Raw genomic sequence first — 19305 nt, 5'->3', positions numbered from 1 at the left:
TGGGGCTGATGGGAGATAGAGTCCAACAACCTCTGGCGGTTCACCTCTATAAGTTCCATTTGGCTAAACACCACTGTTAAGTTCAATTTGATACGTGATCCCTGATTGGTTGGGAGGACTGTGGCGTTTTCCCTCCTAGGTGTGTGACATCATACTGGGTTCACAAGGAAAGGGTTTACTAATTGTAAAATGACTAACCAATAGGAACCCAAGGGGAGGAGTTAGAGTTGTTAAGAAGTCAGTCTGGTGTTAGAGAAGAGAGGGAGAGGATAAGTCTGTGGGTTGGGCTAGTCTGGTGTGAGAGAATCTGTTAAGAGGAGTCAGTCACACAGTTGAGATAATCAGAAGGTATTAGGAAGGTATAGGCCAGTAAAGAAACTAAAGTTAAAAAACTGACAAGAATATTATCTGAGAAACCATAAACTTGTTAATACAGTGGTGCCTCGCAAGACAAAATTAATTCGTTCCGTGAGTCTCTTCGTCTAGCGGTTTTTTCGTCTTGCGAAGCAACCCTATTAGCGGATTAGCGCTATTAGCGGTTTAGCGGCTATTAGCGGCTATTAAAGGCTTAAGGGATTAGCAGATTAGCTACTAAAAGGCTATTAGCGGTTTAGCGGCTTAGAAAAAGGGGGTGGGGAGTGGAAAAAAATCTCAAGACTCGCAAGACATTTTCGTCTTGCGAAGCAAGCCCATAGGGAAATTCGTCCTGCGAAGCGCATCGAAAAACGGAAAACCCTTTCGTCTAGCGGGTTTTCCGTCTTGCGAGACATTCGTCTTGTGTACTTATAAAATAAGTACACTGTACTTATAAAATAAACTCGTTTATTTGGTTTAATTTTAACAACCGGCTGGACTCAGTGTGTACCCGAGAGTAACGAGTTGGTGGCAGCAGGGAAGCGAACACAGTGGTGGCACAGGGATCAAGAGACCGTTAAACGTCCGGGGACCCTGTGTGTGATCGCCACAAGGACATTTAGACCACGTGCTGGAAACTACAGAAGAACAGAGTGTTTTTGTTCTCAGGTCCCACTGTGAGAGCAGGGTGTTAGGCTAGATGGGCCATTCATCTGATCCAGCAACGATCTTATACTTGCTGAGCTAACCTATCAGCCTTTCTCATGTGAAAGCAACACGGAAATGTCGGCTGCTTGGCTTCAACAGAGCTCTGCTGTATCGGAAGCATTATTTACATGAGGACAGTTTTGACAACATCTTCATCACCAAGCCGTTCCTGGAGATGGATGCAATGCGGAGGAAGAACAAGAAGCCCACCGTCCTGCCGTTGTCTGCAAAGGAGTGTACCAAGTACATCCGCCCAAGTAAGGCAGCAGCCTGGAAAGACCCAGCTTGGTTATTCTGGCCTCTGGAAATTATTAACTAAAATGAGAGGTGTTGGGTAGAATATGTATGCTGCAGGGAACCAGGCAGAGGGCCTTCTCGGTAGTGGTGCCTTCTCTGTGGAATTCCCTCCCATCAGATAAATAGGAGGACTACACAACTTTTAGAAGACATCTGAAGGCTGCCCTGTATTGGGAAGTTTTGAATGTTTGATATTTCATTCTGGTTTTATATGTGCTGGAAGCCACCCAGAGTGGCTGGGGTAACTGAACCAGATGGGCAGGGTATTATTATTATTATTATTATTATTATTAGATTATTATTACAGTGGTGCCTCGCAAGATGAAATTAATCCATTCCGTGAGTCTCTTCGTCTTGCGGTTTTTTCGTCTTGCGAAGCACGGCTATTAGCGGCTATTAACGGCTTAGCGGCTTTAAGAAAAAGGAAAAAAACTCGCAAGAACTCGCAAGACGTTTCGTCTTGTGAAGCAACCCTATAGGGAAATTCGTCTTGCGGAACGACTCAAAAAACAGAAAACTCTTTCGTCTAGCGAGTTTTTCGTCTTGCGAGGCATTCGTCTTGCGGGGCACCACTGTATTACTATTACTACTATTATTAATGCATTACACACCAAGGCCCCATCTTCACTGTACAGTCATACCTCGGGTTGCAAACGTGATCCGTGAGGGAGGCATGTTTGCAACCTGCAGTGTTCAGAGCCTGAAGCGCCACATCTGTGCATGCATGTGACGCCATTCACTGCTTCTGCGCATGTACGTGACGTCATTTTGTGCTTCTGCGCATGCACGAGCGCCGAAACCCGGAAGTAACCCGTTCCGGTACTTCCAGGTTTGGTGTTGTCCGCAACCCGAAAACGCGCAACCTGCAGCATTTGTAACCCGAGGTATGACTGTACATTTAAAGCAGTACCATACCACCTTTAACAGCATGGCTCCGCGCCCCCCAAGAATCATGGGAAATGTAGTGTGTTAAGGTTGCTACACACAATGTCAATTTCCAAAGTTTAGCTCAGTGAGGGGAATAGGGAGGTCTCCTAATCATTCTCAGCACCCCGGACAGACTACAGCTCCCAGAATTCTTTGGGGGGAAGGATGGTGGTTTAAAGGGGCACCGTAGTGCTTTAAATGGTGTGGATGTGGCCCTGAGTCCACCCAGCCGCTATTGCTTCTTCCTCTGCAGCCTCGCTCATATTGCCCCGCAAAGAGCAACTCCGCTACACGCTGGCCATCGTCTCCCTCTTCCGCCAACTGACCCTTGCTGTCCTGCTAATCATCGCCGATTTTTCGGTCTTCTGGCTGTTGGACTTGGTGCGGTATCTGCTGCATGGAGAAATCGTGGCAAGAGGTAACACAACTGGTGGGATGGTGGTCTACTGTGCATCCCGCCAAAAGAGTACAAAGGTGGATCTGTTTTTGCACCAATTATGGGTGGAGATTCGGATTCAGACATAATGCCTACCGTTCAGATCAGGGCCTGAGCCGCGTCTCCCCGCAGCCCCCGTGACGATGAGCGTCAGTGTCAACGGGACGGGCTACACCGGCGAGATGTACCGCGACATGGTCTCGGCCTTCGAGGTCCTGCAGCGGGGCAACGTCAGCGTGCTGTCCCGGAAATGTCGCCTGCGCCCGGCGGAGCCCGATTACGACGGCTACATCACCATTGGTAACTGGGGGGGGGGTGCGGCTGGGAAAGGCTTCCTCCCCGGTGGTCGCTGGTGCTGCCTTTGGGGACTGGTAGGGCTGGAGGTCCGACAGTAGGTGGAGCCAGAGCCACCCTCTCACTATATATAAGGGTCTGGTGAGTTCCGTTTCAGTGTATCTGAAGAAGTGTGCATGCACACGAAAGCTCATACCCATAACTAACTTAGTTGGTCTCTAAGGTGCTACTGGAAGGAATTATTTTATTTTATTTTATTTTGTTTCGACTACGGCAGACCAACATGGCTACCTACCTGTAACTAGCTCTGTCCCCATCTTCTTCCTGGAAGTGCCATCCCATTGGATGCTTCCAGGGAGCATATCAGATGGGCAGGACAAGGCACCCCTCATGCTTTCATTCCTGCCTCTGTCCTATAGAGCAATGGTTCTCAACCAGTGTGCCGTGGCACCCTGAGGTGCCTTGAATGATGGTCAAGGGTGCCGCAGGCAACACTGGCCTCTGACCCTTTTTCTTCCCTTCCCTCCCTCTTCTGATGCCCTCTGCCTCCCCAAGGCTTGCACAGCTGTTAGTTGCAGCTGTCCTGACTACAAGCTCCCCAGGCGAATGTTGCCTCTGGGGCTGGCCAGGGGGTGCTTCCCAGTGTTGGGATACTGCCAGGGAGACAAAGTCCATCATAACTCCACGTCGTCTCCGGACGTCCATTGATCTCCCGCAGTCACGCAGTATCAGCAATTAACGACATGAGCTCCAGAAATAGCTTGTCACATTCCAGAACTGATGCACACTCTTATCAGCAGATAAACACACAGCGAAAGATGCAGTCAGGAGAGCATGATTTACAAGTTTATTCAGCGTTGGTCAGAACAAAGAAAAACATGACTGCCTGCTTGAGAGTTTCCGGCAGAGAGAGAAACGAAAGGAAAGACACAACATAAACATCCTGTGAAACAGGAAATACGCAGACTCTGTGACTCAAAGCCTGCTCCCTTTTAAGGTGGAACGGAAATATCCTAACACCCAGGCCCCTGTGGGGCAGTGTGAGGAGGCACCTTTCTTTGGGGTGGGGAGGCAGCTCAGAGGCCAGAGGCAGTGGCTGTAGATGACAGAGACAGGCAGAGCCACTCCATGATTGGCTGTGGGAGGGGAAGCTTTAAGGTTGTGGGCTGGAGCAACCTTCACCACCTGGTGCCTTCAAGATGTTTTGATCTACATCTCCCATCGGCCGCAGGCACCGGGGCCATTGTGGACTACAACTTCCATCAGTCAACAGCCACACTGCCCAGGGTTGATGGGGAGTTGTAGTCCAAAACATCTGGAGAGTGCCAGTCAGGTTGGTGAAAGGCAGACTTGAAATGTCCCCATGGGATTTTGCAGCCACAAGTCTAGTGTTACGGTAAAATCTGGGTGCGAGGCTGCTCTGCCACCCAGCTCGTCGGACTAAGTCTGCGGGTCCCTGCGGAGGAAAATGAGCTCAGCTGGAGACAGGAGCAAGCTTCAGAAGACCCAAGTTTATTGCGCAACAGGTTCAAGGCAATATTGAACAGCGAGAAAGGGGTGACATGAACTTTTGAAACTTCCCTCCATGTCCCAGAATACAGTGCAAAATACATCCCAGTTACATCATGAATACATTAAGAAGAGGTTGGGTTACACCGGATTAACATATGGAGGAGGGAGGGGGGAATATGCAGAGCTGGAGATATGCGCAGATAAGCACATCCTGAGTACCAGTGATGAGAAGTCAATGGTCCATGTATGCATAGTCTGCCACCTGGCATTGCCCAGAGGAAAGGCTTGGCAGAGTGATTTGACAGGATTAGGGTCTTGACACCTTGCTTGAGGGATTATGGAGGACAGGGGAGGTGTCATGGAGTCCTAGAGAAATTGAGCAAATTGGCACGTTGATTTTCTATGAATCTTATAGATTTTAGTCCCTTTTGACATTGACAATTGGAAATAAATGGATATATTGTAGCGAAGAAGAAGGTGAAGAAGACATCCCCCCCCCCTCCCGTATCACTAGCTGCAAGGTAGACTTGGTCACCAGCGTTAGGAAAGAAACTAGATGGGGGATACAGATGTCTAAGCTGCGTTGCTCAGAAAAAAGCGCGCCAGGAACTTCATAACAGTGGCAAAGTGGAGGAGAGGGAGATTCCCTGAACTGCTGAACTGCTATGGTCCATGGGTAGGCAAATTAAGGCCTGGGGGCTGGATCCGGCCCAATCGCCTTCTAAATCCAGCCCGCAGATGGTCCAGGAATCAGTGTGTTTTCACATGAGTAGAATGTGTGCTTTTCTTTAAAAGGCATCTCTGGGCTATTTGTGGGGCATAGGAATTTGTTCATCCCCCCCCCCTTCAAAATACAGTCTGGCCCACCACAAGGTCTGAGGGACAGTGGACCGGCCCCCTGCTGAAATAATTTGCTGGCCCCTGGTCCATGGAATCGCCCATTAAAAGCTCAAAGCTCAAACCAGCCTCTTGTGGCTGCTTCTGGAATTGCACAGTGCAGGAAATGTTCCGCCAGGGTACCACAGTGCAGAGGGTGTTAGGGGAGAGGATAGTACCTCTGGTGGTGGACACGTCAGGCTCCTTCCGGGCTAGTTTGTCCACCCTGGGTCCCCACCCTGCACCCAGCTCTCACCTGTGGCTCCTGGAAGCTGTCAGCATGAGATGGCGGCCACACCCCAGGGAACAGCTTCAGCTGACCTGTTAAACCAAGAAAGGAGAGACAATGGGTCACAAACCCTTGGCGAGTTAGGGAATGCCCCTGTATGCAAAGACAAGCTCTGAAGGATTGAGTGGACAAGACCAGGAGTGGGCCCAGCGGTCAAGGTGATTTCTATACTTGCTGTAGAGGGAAGTGAGGGGCAGGTGAGGCTCGTCCACCTGGGAAGGGAGCCCACCTAGGAGAAGAAAATCTCTGTCGTGGTCTGGTTCTCGTGGTCTCTTCAATCGGGCGATTGAAGTCCTGGCTGGGGACGTTGGGACCGGGGGCAAGATGGTGGGGTGGGAGCAGGAACGGGAGTCCAGAAGCAGGAGTCAGGAAGCCAAGAGTCCAAGGGTCAGAGAGCAAGGAGTCACGAAGTCAGGGGTCCGAGGAGCAAGGAGTCAAGGAGCCAAACGCAGCAAGGCAGGGAACGTGTTGCTGTGGCAAAGAGCCAAAGAGAAATGCTGACCTTATATCCCTTCCCGGCTCTTGCCACCAGGTGCTGTGAGTTACCAATCGGCCTCACCTGTGCAGCCGCGCCTTGCCTCTCCAGAACAAACTTAGGAAGGCCCCAGGCCTGCAAAGCCCTACTGGTCACAGGGCCTGGCTCCTGCACACACACCTAACACTGATCCCAAACCTTTGCTGCCTTGTGGGATATCTCTGGGGGCAGAAAAGACTCAGGAACAAACGCTGCACAAATCTGGAGTGGAGTTCCTGAGATGGTTGGATGGCGCCTTGTAAGCCTCCTTCCGGCAAGGGGGTTTAACAAACTACAGTTCCCAGGATTCTCCATGTGATATCAGAGTGTGGGGCAGTGGTTAGAGTGTCGGGCTAGGACCGGGGGGGAGACCAGGGTTCAAATTGCTACTTGGCCATGAAACTCACTGGGGGAACCTTGGGGCAGTCACTGCCTCTCAGCCTAACCCGCCTCGCAGGGTTGTTGTGGGGATTAACTGAAGAAAACCATGCACACCCTGGGGGTGGGGGGAGAATGGAACTAAATGCGCCAAGTAGGCAGATAATTACGTGGTGTTGCTTCTTCAAACCTCCCAACCACCCGTCTCCCAGGTCTCATGTACGGCGTCTGTTTCTTCATCGCCATCTTTGGCACCTACATACAGCGCCTGCGACGGGTCGTGTGTGCTTGGTACTATCCCTCCCGTGAACAGGTGAGTGACTCTACACACACACGCCCTTGGATCGGGGAGGAATTTAGCTTCAGGTAGGTAGGCCAATAAGCGGGTGGTCTAAACCACAGAGCCTAGGACTTGCCGATCAGAAGGTCGGCGGTTCGAATCCCCGCAGCGGGGTGAGCTCCCGTTGCTCAGTCCCTGCTCCTGCCCACCTAGCAGTTCGAAAGCACGCCAGTGCAAGTAGATAAATAGGTACCGCTCCGGCGGGAAGGTAAACAGCGTTTCTGTGCGCTGCTCTAGTTCGCCAGAAGTGGCTTAGTCATGCTGTCTGCGGACAAACGCCAGCTTCCTCGGCCAGTAAAGTGAGATGAGCACCGCAACCCCAGAGTCGTTCGCGACTAGACTTAACGGTCAGGGGTCCTTTACCTTTACCTTTAGTTGAAATTCCTGCATTGGAGGGGTTACACTAGATCAGTGGTGTCCAAACTTTTTTCAAAGAGGGCCAGATTTGATGAAGTGAAGGGCCGTGGGGGCCGACCAAGTTGTTGAGGTTTTTTAGGATTTTACCCCAGGAAATAAGCTGACCGGTGGGCCAGATTAGGCCCCCAAAATGGACTTTGAACATGCCTGCAGTAGAGGATGCTTGGGTGGTCCTTTGCAATGCTATGATTCTAACCACAACACCCCCCTGAGCCACCTGACCACCTCAACTCCAGTTTTTTTCTGCATGCAGCCTTCACCCCAACTAATTTCCTGGGCGCCTGGTCTCCCACTCAACCCAGTGCTCTTATTTCCCCGCAATGATCCTTTAGGAGCGCACCTGTTACCTCTACAACACCATCCTAACACGAAGGACGGGGCTGGCCCAAGCCGTGCTAAAGGCCGTGAGGAATCGCTCTGCAGACGGGGGCCACACCAACATTTTGCTGGTCCTCGCAGCTAAGTAAGCCCCCAAACCTTTTCCCCACAATGGAAGGAAAGAGTTGTAGTCTTATGATGGTCGTGCCGGCAGGGGCTGATGGGAACTGTAGTCAAAAACATTGGACAAACAATTCTGTCGTTGTCGTCATCAGAAATGCTTTCCATCCAATATCCTTTTCCTTCTGGCCATAGCACAGGATGCAACCTATCCATCACCCTACAACTGAGAAACATATTTTCAGAACACACTCTAGTTGTGATTCTGATTTGTTTCACACTGGTTACAATGCTTTATTTTATACTGGTGTAACCTGCCTGGGTGGTGTAACCTGCCCGGGACGCGGGTGGTGCTGTGGGTTAAAGCCTCAGTGCCTAGGGCTTGCCGATCGAAAGGTCGGCGGTTCGAATCCCCGCGGCGGCGTGCGCTCCCGCTGTTCGGTCCCAGCGCCTGCCAACCTAGCAGTTCGAAAGCACCCCTGGGTGCAAGTAGATAAATAGGGACCGCTTACTAGCGGGAAGGTAAACGGTGTTTCCGTGTGCGGCTCTGGCTCGCCAGAGCAGCAATGTCACGCTGGCCACGTGACCCAGAAGTGTCTTCGGACAGCGCTGGCCCTTGGCCTCTTTGAGTGAGATGGGCGCACAACCCTAGAGTCTGTCAAGACTGGCCCGTACAGGCAGGGGTACCTTTAACCTGCCCAGGGACCTAATAGGGTTGAGGAAGCTGTGGCCAGTAGCAGCTGGGATGTTTGAATAAGGGTGGTATATATATCAAAATGACAACGTTTCACCTGCACGCAGATAAAAGCAGAGACTGACGGTGCTTTTACAGAATCTTGACCTGCAGTGCTGTGTGTGTGTGTGTTTGTGTGTGAAAGAGACATCCCTCATGGGTCTCCTCCGCAGGTCTCGGCTGTGCTCGTGGCTGGTCAAGAAACTGGGCGTCCACGAGTCCTACTGCATGGGTTGCGGGAAGATCCGCAAGGACACGGACAGCGAGGACTTTGTCACCTGCAGTACGCAGGGATGCCGAGGTTGGGAGCCGGGGCGGGGCGAGGGAGGCTGTGGGGCAAAGGCGAGGCCCAGAAAGGCTGTAAAAGGAGGGTGGGGTAGATCATATTGTGCAGGATGAAGCTACTGGCGGCTGCCGCAGGAGTGGGCAGATTCAGGCCCAGAGGGCTGATGCAGGCCTCCAAGCCATAGCTGTCAACCTTCCCTTTTGGGGGGGAAATTCCCTTATTCCAGCGCCGTTTTCCGCTACTTCCTGCTGCTATCCCGGATTGTTAGATATCCTGTAGACTGTCCCCGGGACAGGTGAGGCTGCTGATCCCTTATTTTCAAATCTGAAAGTTGACAGCTATGCTCCAAGCCTTTGTATCTGGAGCGCTCCCAGGCCACAGCCTTCACCAAGCCCGTTCCTGACCCTCCTCGCATGTTCTTGCCTGGCCAGACTGTGTCCTTGAACTCTGATCCTGTTTCTCACTTGCTTGGACGGAGACTAGAGAGCCGGGCGGGGTGCGTGGCAGTGAGGGTAGGAACTAGCTTGTTGTAACAGGTGAAATTTATACCCTTTGCTCTGTCTACTTTTAGTTAAGTTTTTTTATTTATTTACTTGATTTTGGCTGTGGCGGGGGGTGTGCGGCAGCGGGCTACGCCCATGTCTTGAGCTGAAAAAGTTTCCGTATGTAACCCTTGGGTGGGAAAGCACAGTCCAAGAGGCCAAATGTGGCCCTCCAAGCCTGTCTGCCTGGCCCTCAGGACTCTCCCCAGGCCACACCCCCATCCTTGGACACACCCCTTCTCTCCAGGCCACACCCCTCACTGGCCTTGCCTTCACACCCTGATCTTGCCTGGATAAGAATACAGAGAGGGGTGTGTGGAAATTGAACCACCTTATATTGCCCCTCCCACTCTGCCATTGCTCCTCCCACCTTTGTTTCTGGCCCCGCCCACTCAAAGGGTTGATAAAGCCTGGCTCCCCTTATGCCACGTGACTCTCCCCATCCCTTCTCCGCAGGTATCTACTGTCCGGACTGCTACAAACTCCTGGACAACATGTGCTCCATCTGCATGGCGCCCTTAACCTACCAGGGAGACATGGACGAGGAGGTGTGAGTGAGAAACTTCGTGTTTCCATCGCCCTCACTTTGGGGGCGCCCTAGTAAATAACGCCAGCCTCTCTAGAAGCTAATTCTACAGCGCCTCTCCTGCAGCGCCCATGCATGCAGGCAAAGAAGAGTGATGAAATGATTTAGAGCTTACAGTTCGTTGGTGCTGAAACCAGGGCAAAGGAACTGTGGTGTAGTGGTTAGAGCACTGGGGTAGGGTCTGGCAGTGGAGTAGTGTGGGGGGGGGGGCAGTGGGGCTGTTGCCCTGGGTGCAAAATTGGGGGCGGCAAAATTCCAAAGGAAAAAAAACCATATTGATTTTTTTTTAAAAAATCAAGCAGTGTAAAATTTTCATGAAACTAATAATAACAATAAAATAAACAGCCTCTGACCTCTCCCCAGCTTCCTTCTCCCCAACAGGGAAGACCCTTCTTTGCTGCTGCCATCTGGCCCTGACAGGAACTACGGGTTACGGGGCGCAATACTTGCCTTGCCCCAGGTACTGGCAACCATCGCTACGCTACTGGGACCTGGGAGGCCAGGGTTCAAATCTCCACTCTGCCAGGATGTTTCCTGGGTGACCCGGGCCTGTCACAGCCTCTCAGCCTAACCTACCTCATAGAATTGTAGAATCGCAGAGTTGGGACCATGAGGGTCATCTAATCTAACCCAGTGGCGTAGCGTGGGTTGTCAGCACCCGGGGCAAGGCAAGTAGTTTGCGCCCGCCCCCCCCCCCCGCTGCACTGTCCCTCCCCCAGATAGTCCCTCGCTCTCCGCACCGCACCGCACCGCACGCCTGGCACCCTCCCCTCCACAGTGGGCGGCGACCCGGCGGCTCGGATCGGATTCGCACAGCCAGCACTGCAGTGAGAGAGAGTGAGTGAGCCAGGTAGGGGCAGAGAGCTGCGAGTGCGAGCGCGCCCCCCCCCAGATGTTGCGCCCGGTGCGGCCGGCCCCCCCTGCACCCCCCCACGCTACGCCACTGATCTAACCCCTGGCAATCCAGGAATCTTTCGCCCAACGTGGGGCTCAAACCCACAATTCTGAGGTTGTGAGTCTCATGCTCTACCGACTGAGCTACTGAGGAGTGTGTGCCGCCTTGAGCTCCCTCTCATTTTTAGATATGGATGTAAAAATAAGTGATAAATTAAAAAAACAAAAAACCTGCCCGTCATAGAAAGTCACCTCACATCAAGTGAGGTCCCTCTTGGCCAATATTGGCTCTTGAGACTTTGAGGCAGGCTGCCTTCCCCAGAGATGCCAGGGGGTCAAACCTGAAACACCCCCCCCCTGCATGCAGCGCAGGTGCTCCACTCACTGAGCCACACAGCCCTTCGCTTTCATCCAGGGATTCCAGTGACGAAGAGGCCATGGCTCTGTGGACCAAGGCAGTGCAGGCGCTCAGCGGGTCGCCGGACAAGGAACGCCAGAAGCAGCGGCGACTGCTGAGGGCGCGGATCGAGCGGGCCGTGAAAGGGCGCGGGGGCTGCCGCCGCTTACCCCCCGAACTGGCCAAGAAGATCCTGGACCAGCTGAAGGAGCAAGAAGGGAGCAGCAGCAGCAGCGAAGAAGAAGATGCTGAGGACGACACATCTAGCAGCTCAGAGGAAGACGGCTCCTCGGGGTCGACATCCAGGTGAGGGCAAGGCATCGTGGGAAGGTACCTTACCACACTGTTTGCTCAATACTGTCTACACCATGGGTAGGCAAACTAAGGCCCGGGGGCCAGATCCGGCCCAATTGCCTTCTAAATCTGGCCCACGGACGGTCCGGGAACCAGCGTGTTTTTACATGAGTAGAATGTGTCCTTTTATTTAAAATGTACCTCTGGGTTATTGGTGGGGCCTGCCTGGTGTTTTTATATGAGTAGAATGTGCCCTTTTATTTAAAATGCATCTCTGGGTGATTTGTAGGGCATAGAAATTCATTCATATATTTTTTCAAAATATAGTCCGGCCCCCCACAAGGTCTGAGGGACAGTGGACCGGCCCCCTGCTGAAAAAGTTTGCTGACCCCTGGACTAGATCATGGGTAGGCAAACGAAGGTCCAGGGGCTGGATCCGGCTCAATTGCCTTCTAAATCCTGCCCACAGATGGACTGGGAATCAGCGTGTTTTTACATGAGCAGAATGTGTCCTTTTATTGAAAATGCATCTCTGGGTTATTTGTGGGGCATAGGAATTCGTTCATTTTTGCCTCCAAAATATAGTCTGGCCCCCCACAAGGTCTGAGGAACGGTGGACCGGCCCACGGCTGAAAAAGGTTGCTGACCTCTGCCTTAGCCCTTTCATCTCCTGGAAATAACTCGCAAGGTGGCAGAGTTTTAGCACCAGAGTTTTCCTTCTCCTAGATCATGGCTAGGCAAACTAAGGCCTGGGGCCAGATCCGGCCCAATCGCCTTCTAAATCGGCCCGCGGACGGTCCGGGAATCAGAGTGTTTTTACATGAGTAGAATGTGTGCTTTTATTTAAAATGCATCTCTGGGTTATTTGTGGGGCATAGGAATTCGTTCATTTTTTCTCTCTTCAAAATACAGTCCGGCCCCCCACAAGGTCTGAGGGACAATGGACCGGCCCCCTGCTGAAAAGTTTGCTGGCTCCTGGTTTACAATGACTGGCAGCAATTCTCTTGCAGCCGACTGGGGCGCTGGCACCTGGGAGCTCCCATGAGCTGGAGCTCTGGGGCCTTGTAACTAGAAATAAAACTAAGATCCCAGTCCTCAGGGTTCTGGGCTGATCAAAACACCAACACAGGAAGCTGCCTTCTGCAGAGCCAGACCGTTGCTTCATCTTGCTCAGGATGCCCCTCAATAGGAAGCAGTGGCTTTTCAGGGGTTCAGATTAGGGAGTCTGTCCTAGCCTGGCTTGGAGATGCCAGGGAATGAATTTGGGATCTTCTGCACCCAAAGCAGAGCCGCCCTTAAGAGCCGCCATTGTTCATCCCAAACACTGTTTTGTGCCCTTAGCTTTTGTGGGACAGGCAGGCAGTCAACCGGCGGCACTCTGGCCCAGCCACGAAGTGGTGTGCAAAGGCCACAACTGCACCTGTTGAATTCCTGCCTGCCGGACAGCTCGTAACAGCAGAGAATACACCAGGGATGGGGAACTTCGGCCCTTCCAGGTGTTGTTGGATGCCATGGGGGAAGTCGTGTGCATAGTTGTAGCAGCCTCTGACATCTGCACAACTGGAATGCTGCGCACAACTGGCTCTGCCCCCCACATGCCCCCCCAGAAGGTGGTGTGGAAGGCAAACCTTGACCCTACAGAGTTTAAAAAAACCTCATCTTCTCCCTTATCTTTTTTCTATTTCTTAAAATTATTCTGCCAAGATCGTCTCATTTTTAAGATGTCCCTTTTTGCAAGCAGCTTCGAGCACCTCAGGCGAGCAGGAAAAGTGAGGCTATGAAACCATTTAAAATTAAATGAGATCTCCTATATCACCCACCCCTTTCTCTCCCCCCCCCCTTTCCAGCAGCCTCGATTTCGGCTACCAGAAGGAAGTGGAGACCAGCAGCAGCGAGGAGCTGGAGGAGGTGAAAAGCGAAAAGAGGTCTGCCCCCAAAAAGTAGGGACAGAGACAGAGAATAAGGTTCTGCCACCTCCCTTAAAGAGAGGAAGTCTGTATGGCAATAAATTAGGTATCAGTGCCTTCTATTTTCAATATACAGCCAGGGCGTGCTGGTCCTTACGCAGCCAGAACTGCACCACCCACCCACCCGCAAGCAGAAGGGAATCTGCGGACTGCAGAGAAGAATCCTGAGGTTTGCCAAAATGTCATACACCCCCCCCCCCCGAGAGGTATTTAGGAAAAGCTTAAGGGACGTGGGGGAATACCCTAAAATCAGTCCAGTGAGGACTGAGCATTCTCAGTGGAATCGCGGCTGAAGAATCCGACAGATGGCTGTCCAGTCTCTGTTTGAAAATGTCCGACAGAGAGTCCACCACATGGGTAGGCAAACTAAGGCCCGGGGGCCGGATCCAGCCCAATCACCTTCTAAATACAGCCTGCGGATGGTCCAGGAATCAGCATGTTTTTACATGAGTAGAATGTGTCCTTTTATTTAAAATGCATCTCTGGGTTGTTTGTGGGGCACAGGAATTCGTTCATTTTTCCTCCAAAATATAGTCCGGCCCCTCACAAGGTCTGAGGGACAGTGGACAGGCCCCCTGCTGAAAAACTTTGCTGACCCCTGGGTCCACCAGCCTCCGAGGTGCTCCATCCCACTGTCAAAAAAGTTCTTCCTAAGGTTTCTTGCCATTTGAATCCACTGCTTAGCATCCTCCCCTCTGGATCGTGTAAACCCTGCGGCGTTTTGCTGGAGGTGCTACGTGGATATAATTATTACCCTCTCCCACACCCCCATGTGGAAGCCACAGCCAAAAAACATGGTCACCCCTCAGTAGAGAAAGGAGGAGTTTTGCTTGCAGCATATTTTCCCGTCCAGTGCATGAATTTGTGTAAGACGTGTGTATACACACACACACAGTGGGGTTTTTTTCTGGGGGGACGTAGGGGTACGCATACGCCTAAACATTTTGTGAATTTTTGTACTTTCGTCCATTTACTGTATTTATTTCCCCCAATTTGAACTATAAAATGGTGATTTACTTGAGTCAAAATGAGAGTACAGTGGTACCTCGGGTTAAGTACTTAATTCGTTCCGGAGGTCCGTTCTTAACCTGAAACTGTTCTTAACCTGAAGCACCACTTTAGCTAATGGGGCCTCCCGCTGCCGCCGCGCTGCCATCGTGAGATTTCTGTTCTCATCCTGAAGCAAAGTTCTTAACCTGAAGCACTATTTCTGGGTTAGCGGATTCTGTAACCTGAAGCGAATGTAACCTGAAGCGTATGTAACCCGAGGTACCACTGTACCCCTAAACATTGTTTTTAAGAAAAACACCACCACACGCACAATGTGTCAGCCGGCCTAGTGGCACCTCCTGGCACAGGTAAGGTAAACCCTCGTGTCGCGCGCAGCAGGTAATGCAAGCCACCTCGCGCCACCTTTTCTGAGAGAATTTTTGCCCATGAAGGCAAGCCCCCCCCCCCCCGCTACAGACACCAACGCAAGCCCCAAATTTCCCCTGCTTTCCTTTTTTATTGTCAAGCAGCCTCAACGGACACCGGGAATACCAGCACATTAATAATAATGAAAAAAAAACAACAACACCAAATGAAATGGCGGGGAGGTGGACACCCCACCTGTCTTTTCAACATACCCGCCCCCACAGCCATCCAGGAAAATATGCATATTTTTGCTAGCACTCCCAGAGAAAGGCAATGAGGAGGGTGGTATTTTCATTCATCTCCAGCTGTCCCCCCCCAGCCCATCACCAAATCGCTGCTGCAGGAAAAGTCTAAGAGGAGAGGGGTCTTCAAGACAGTGTGAGGTGTAGCTGAGGTATTGCAGGGTAAAGTGGAACAAGCGGGGGGTTTTTTGCACTTCAAGTAGCTAGAAATTCAAGTTTAAACATACAGGCACTTTTTTATAAAAAGACAGGGAAGACGACATGGGGCTCTCACCAGACCTGCCCTCCCTCTTTTCACCCGACGGGAGGCTCCCCCAAAAAACACCTGCGGGGAGGGTGGGGGGAATTGGGACAAGGTTGGGGGAAAGGGAAAGCAGAGTTTGGGGAGGGGGGAATAATATATTACATCATCTCTTAAATATAGATTAAACTCTGTGCTAATACTCTAGGGACGGACTTTGCCCTGCGCTCCCCAAAGCCGTCTCTCTCCAAGCCACCGTCTGTTTTGCCCCCTCCAGAGAGGCGAGGGGGGGGCCCTGGAAATCTAAGGAATGTGCAAATGGGGGTGAGGGGCAACAAGTTAGACCTGACCCCTAACCACCATTGAGGAGTGTGCCAGTCCCGAGCCCTCCCCGCCCTCAAATCGCAGGCAAAAACCCTAGTGCAATGGTGGAGGACGAAAATTAAAGTGGGGTGGGGGGTGTCAACACAACGGGGTCATTGCCTTTTTTGTGCAAAAGTCCACCTGCCACCTGTTGCTGTGGAATGAAACTTCTGTGGGGAGGGTTTTTATGGGGGGGGGGGAGACCCCAAGTTGATGGTCCGTCCCCCGCCAAGTGCTAAGACCTATCTTCTTGCAAGGAGTTCTGGGTCTTGGTGTGGAAGGGCTCTGTGGGTCAGAAGCCTCGTTTGGGGGGCATCTTCCTACCCCAAACAAACAAGCTGGGGACGACGACGGGTTGCTGCTGGGACCAGCCCATTGCACTGTGCAAGGACGCCACCAGGTAGCGTTGAGGGCCGAGCGGGGCTCTCTGTGCAAAAAAGGAGGTGCGGTCGATATAGGGCGCAGGCACCGCCCCTGGGTGGTGTGGAAAAAAACACCCCCTGCTTTCCCTTCCCCACCATGCAAAGGAAAGGTTGTGGGCCTCCCACTCACCCCCCCTCTCTCAAAACGCAGCTGCCAGTCTCAGGGCCCGGAATAATAGAAAGATCTTCTTTTCTTTCTTCTGCCTCCTCAGAAATAAAATTCTCTGGGGTCAAACCCAGGAAACCTGGCACACTCCTCAAAAGCTCCTCAACCTGACATCCTCGCCTTAAGTAAAATAAATAAATCTAGTCATCCCCTCCTAGCCTCCCTAACATGGGGGTCAGAGCACCCCCCAAAAGTGCAGGGTCTGGGGGCCACCAACCACTCCCCCCTTCCCAAAGTTATATAATTCTCTTGTTTTCTTAGGAAAAAAAAAATCAGGATTCCCTCCCACATCCCCCCCCAAATAGCACTACCCCTATTTATTTGCTTATTTCATTGATCCTGAGCATATGAACCCTCTCCCTTGCTTTTCTGCCCTCCCACCACCCCAACCCCACCTGCTTTGGTTCATAACTGCCCCGTACCCCTTTGAGGGGTCGCTAAAGGCACCAAATCAGTGCGCCAGGGAGGGGCGGGTCATAGTGCATCTCGTCTCCGTTGCCGCGGCAACAGAAAGGGTGGGGGAATAGTGCATCTCAGCCTGGACCACGGCCTAGTCCCCAGAGTCGCCGTGGCAACGGCCAAAGCAAAGAAGGCCTGAGGCCTAGTCTCGGGGAGGGGGGGCCCCTACGCCGTTTCTGCCTCCGCCGCCGGCCCGTCGTCCGTCGCCATTCCCTCCTCGCGGCCTTCCTCCTCCTCCTCGTCCTCGTCCTCTTCTTTGATGTGAGGAGACAGGGCTTGCTGGGCGCGGGCCGGATCCCAGTAGCCGCGGGCGAGCGAGAGGCACTGCTCATCCGTCAGCCCGTTGGCCAAGTCGTGGTTGGCCAAGGGCGTCCCCGCGGCGGGCAAGGAGTTGGGCTCGGGATCGGGCCCACGGCGCCGGCGCCTGGTGCGCACCTCCAGGCAGTTCTGTCCCTTGAGGTGGCGCTGCAGGTGGTCGTCTTTGGCGAAGGCCTTGTGGCATAGGCAGCACTCGTAGGGACGGGCGCCCGTGTGCAGGTGCAGGTGGTTCTTCAGGTCGTAGCTGTGCAGGAAGCGGGCCGTGCAGTGTGGACATGAGTAGGGGCGCTCTCCCGTGTGCTTGCGCATGTGGATCTTGAGCTTGTCGTTCCTGCAAGGGGGAAAGGGGGGAGACAGGAGACTTGCGTCAGCAAGAGCGTAGAGAAACCTCAGCCCATGGCCCAGCAGCATCTTCCTTGCTTGTGGGCAACCTCAATTTCACACAAGAGGGCAGCTAGTCCTTATGAAATGGAGAGGAACCCAGCGGCCCACACAGAATTAAGGCTGGGCGATTTATTGTCCGAAACTGCTTTGAGGTCCACATTGTGATACTGTATCTGTTTCATAATTTTTGACCTGGCAATATAAAAAGGTAAAGGTACCCTTGCCCGTACGGGCCAGTCTTGCCAGACTCTAGGGTTGTGCGCTCATCTCACTCTAGAGGCCGGGAGCCAGCGCTGTCCGCAGACACTTCCGGGTCACGTGGCCAGCGTGACAAGCTGCATCTGGCGAGCCAGCGCAGCACACAGAATGCTGTTTACCTTCCCGCTGGTAAGCGGTCCCTATTTATCTACTTGCACCCGGGGGTGCTTTCGAACTGCTAGGTTGACAGGCGCTGGGACCGAACGACAGGAGCACACCCCGCCGCGGGGATTCGAACCGCCGACCTTTCAATCGGCAAGTCCTAGGCGCTGAGGTTTTACCCACAGCGCCACCCGCGCCACCTGGCAATATACCAGACCCTATTTTCCAGGGACAGTCCCGAATTTACAAGAAGCCACCCTGGTTTCTGATTTGATTCCGGAACATCCTGCATTTCCTTAGAAAGTCCCTATTTTCACTGGATAAATGTTAAAAGAGGATATGGAGTTATCCAACCTCTGGGCCATGTAAAAGCAGACCTGTATAGTTTAAAAATGTTTAACGTTTTATTATGTTTTCATATATGTCGCTCAGAGTGGTTGGGGCATCATAGTCAGATGGGTGGGGTATAAATAGTAAGTACAGTGGTACCTCGGGTTACATACGCTTCAGGTTTCAGACTCTGCTAACCCAGAAATAGTGCTTCAGGTTAAGAACTTTGCTTCAGGATGAGAACAGAAATTGTGCTCCGGCAGCGGGAGGCCCCATTAGCTAAAGTGGTGCTTCAGATTAAGAACAGTTTCAGGTTAAGAACGGTCCTCCAGAACGAATTAAGAACTTAACCCGAGGTACCACTGTAGTAGTAGTAGTAGTAATAATAATAATAATAATAATAATAATAATAACAACAACAATAATAATAATACATCCCTATTTTCATCAGAGAAATGTTGAAGGTTATGATATATTGCAAATCCTGATTTGTGTGTCTGTGCACTAAGCAAAAACCGCAATGCCTGAGCATTGGCCTTGCTAGCAGGGGCTGGTGGCAAATGGGGTACAAAAATAGGCAAATGGGGTACAGAAAAGGCAGTAATTGCTCAGTTAGATAAATGCAGAATGGCCTCTAGAGGGAGCTCTAGGAAAGGAGAAGCCTCTTTGAAGTTTAGCTATAGGCAGGCTCCCTTGACTGCTACAGACGGAACAATCCTCACTGCCTGTCTCTTCACCTGTCTCTTCGCTGCTGACAGTTCTAGCAGAGGGAGCACCACTTTGTACAGGATTAAAAGGTACTGTTTATTTTAAACTTCTGTCCCCCCTTCTGCACAGCTCGGGGGGGGACAACCAAGTAAGACATCTGGGTCGTGGGTTTGAGCCCCATGTTGTGAAAAATTATTCCAGCAAAATTATTCCAAAATTATCCCTCCTGGCCCCTTCCAACTCTACAGATTCTATAATTATAATAAAACCAAGCCAGCATGGCTTAAAAAAACACTGGGCTGGATTCAGTAGAAGCCTGAGTCACTTAAGCCCACCAATTTCAATGGGTCTTCTCGGAGGGTGACCAATGGCCCATTTACAGACAAAAAGGAAGGAAGCTGGGGCCAGCTTTTCAGC

The 19305-nt window shown here is 52.0% G+C and overlaps 2 protein-coding genes across 13 annotated transcripts in view; one reads left to right on the top strand and one right to left on the bottom strand.

Moving 5' to 3' along the window:
* DCST2 (DC-STAMP domain containing 2) overlaps nt 1-13552 on the top strand; it is a 28771-nt gene extending 15219 nt beyond the window's left edge. For 2 of the 3 annotated variants that reach the window (XM_083416534.1, XM_083416532.1), the window contains exons 7-15: nt 1162-1319; nt 2540-2704; nt 2855-3022; nt 6798-6898; nt 7675-7805; nt 8687-8814; nt 9798-9891; nt 11237-11524; nt 13360-13552. In XM_083416534.1, the coding sequence (XP_083272660.1) occupies nt 1162-1319; nt 2540-2704; nt 2855-3022; nt 6798-6898; nt 7675-7805; nt 8687-8814; nt 9798-9891; nt 11237-11524; nt 13360-13456 (1330 nt within the window). In that variant the 3' untranslated portion in view covers nt 13457-13552. The remainder of the gene's footprint in view (nt 1-1161; nt 1320-2539; nt 2705-2854; nt 3023-6797; nt 6899-7674; nt 7806-8686; nt 8815-9797; nt 9892-11236; nt 11525-13359) is intronic. The other variant, XM_083416533.1, reaches the window with a different exon arrangement.
* Nucleotides 13553-14966: 1414 nt separating this feature from the next.
* Nucleotides 14967-19305, bottom strand: part of ZBTB7B (zinc finger and BTB domain containing 7B) — a 54896-nt gene continuing 50557 nt past the window's right edge. For all 10 annotated transcript variants that reach the window (XM_083416631.1, XM_083416635.1, XM_083416634.1 and 7 more), the window contains exon 3: nt 14967-17437. In XM_083416631.1, the coding sequence (XP_083272757.1) occupies nt 16954-17437 (484 nt within the window). In that variant the 3' untranslated portion in view covers nt 14967-16953. The remainder of the gene's footprint in view (nt 17438-19305) is intronic.

This window comes from Podarcis tiliguerta (genome assembly GCF_965153285.1).
Source record: "Podarcis tiliguerta genome assembly, chromosome: 16".
NCBI lineage: Eukaryota > Metazoa > Chordata > Lepidosauria > Squamata > Lacertidae > Podarcis > Podarcis tiliguerta.
This window is presented reverse-complemented; position numbering and strand designations above follow the sequence as displayed.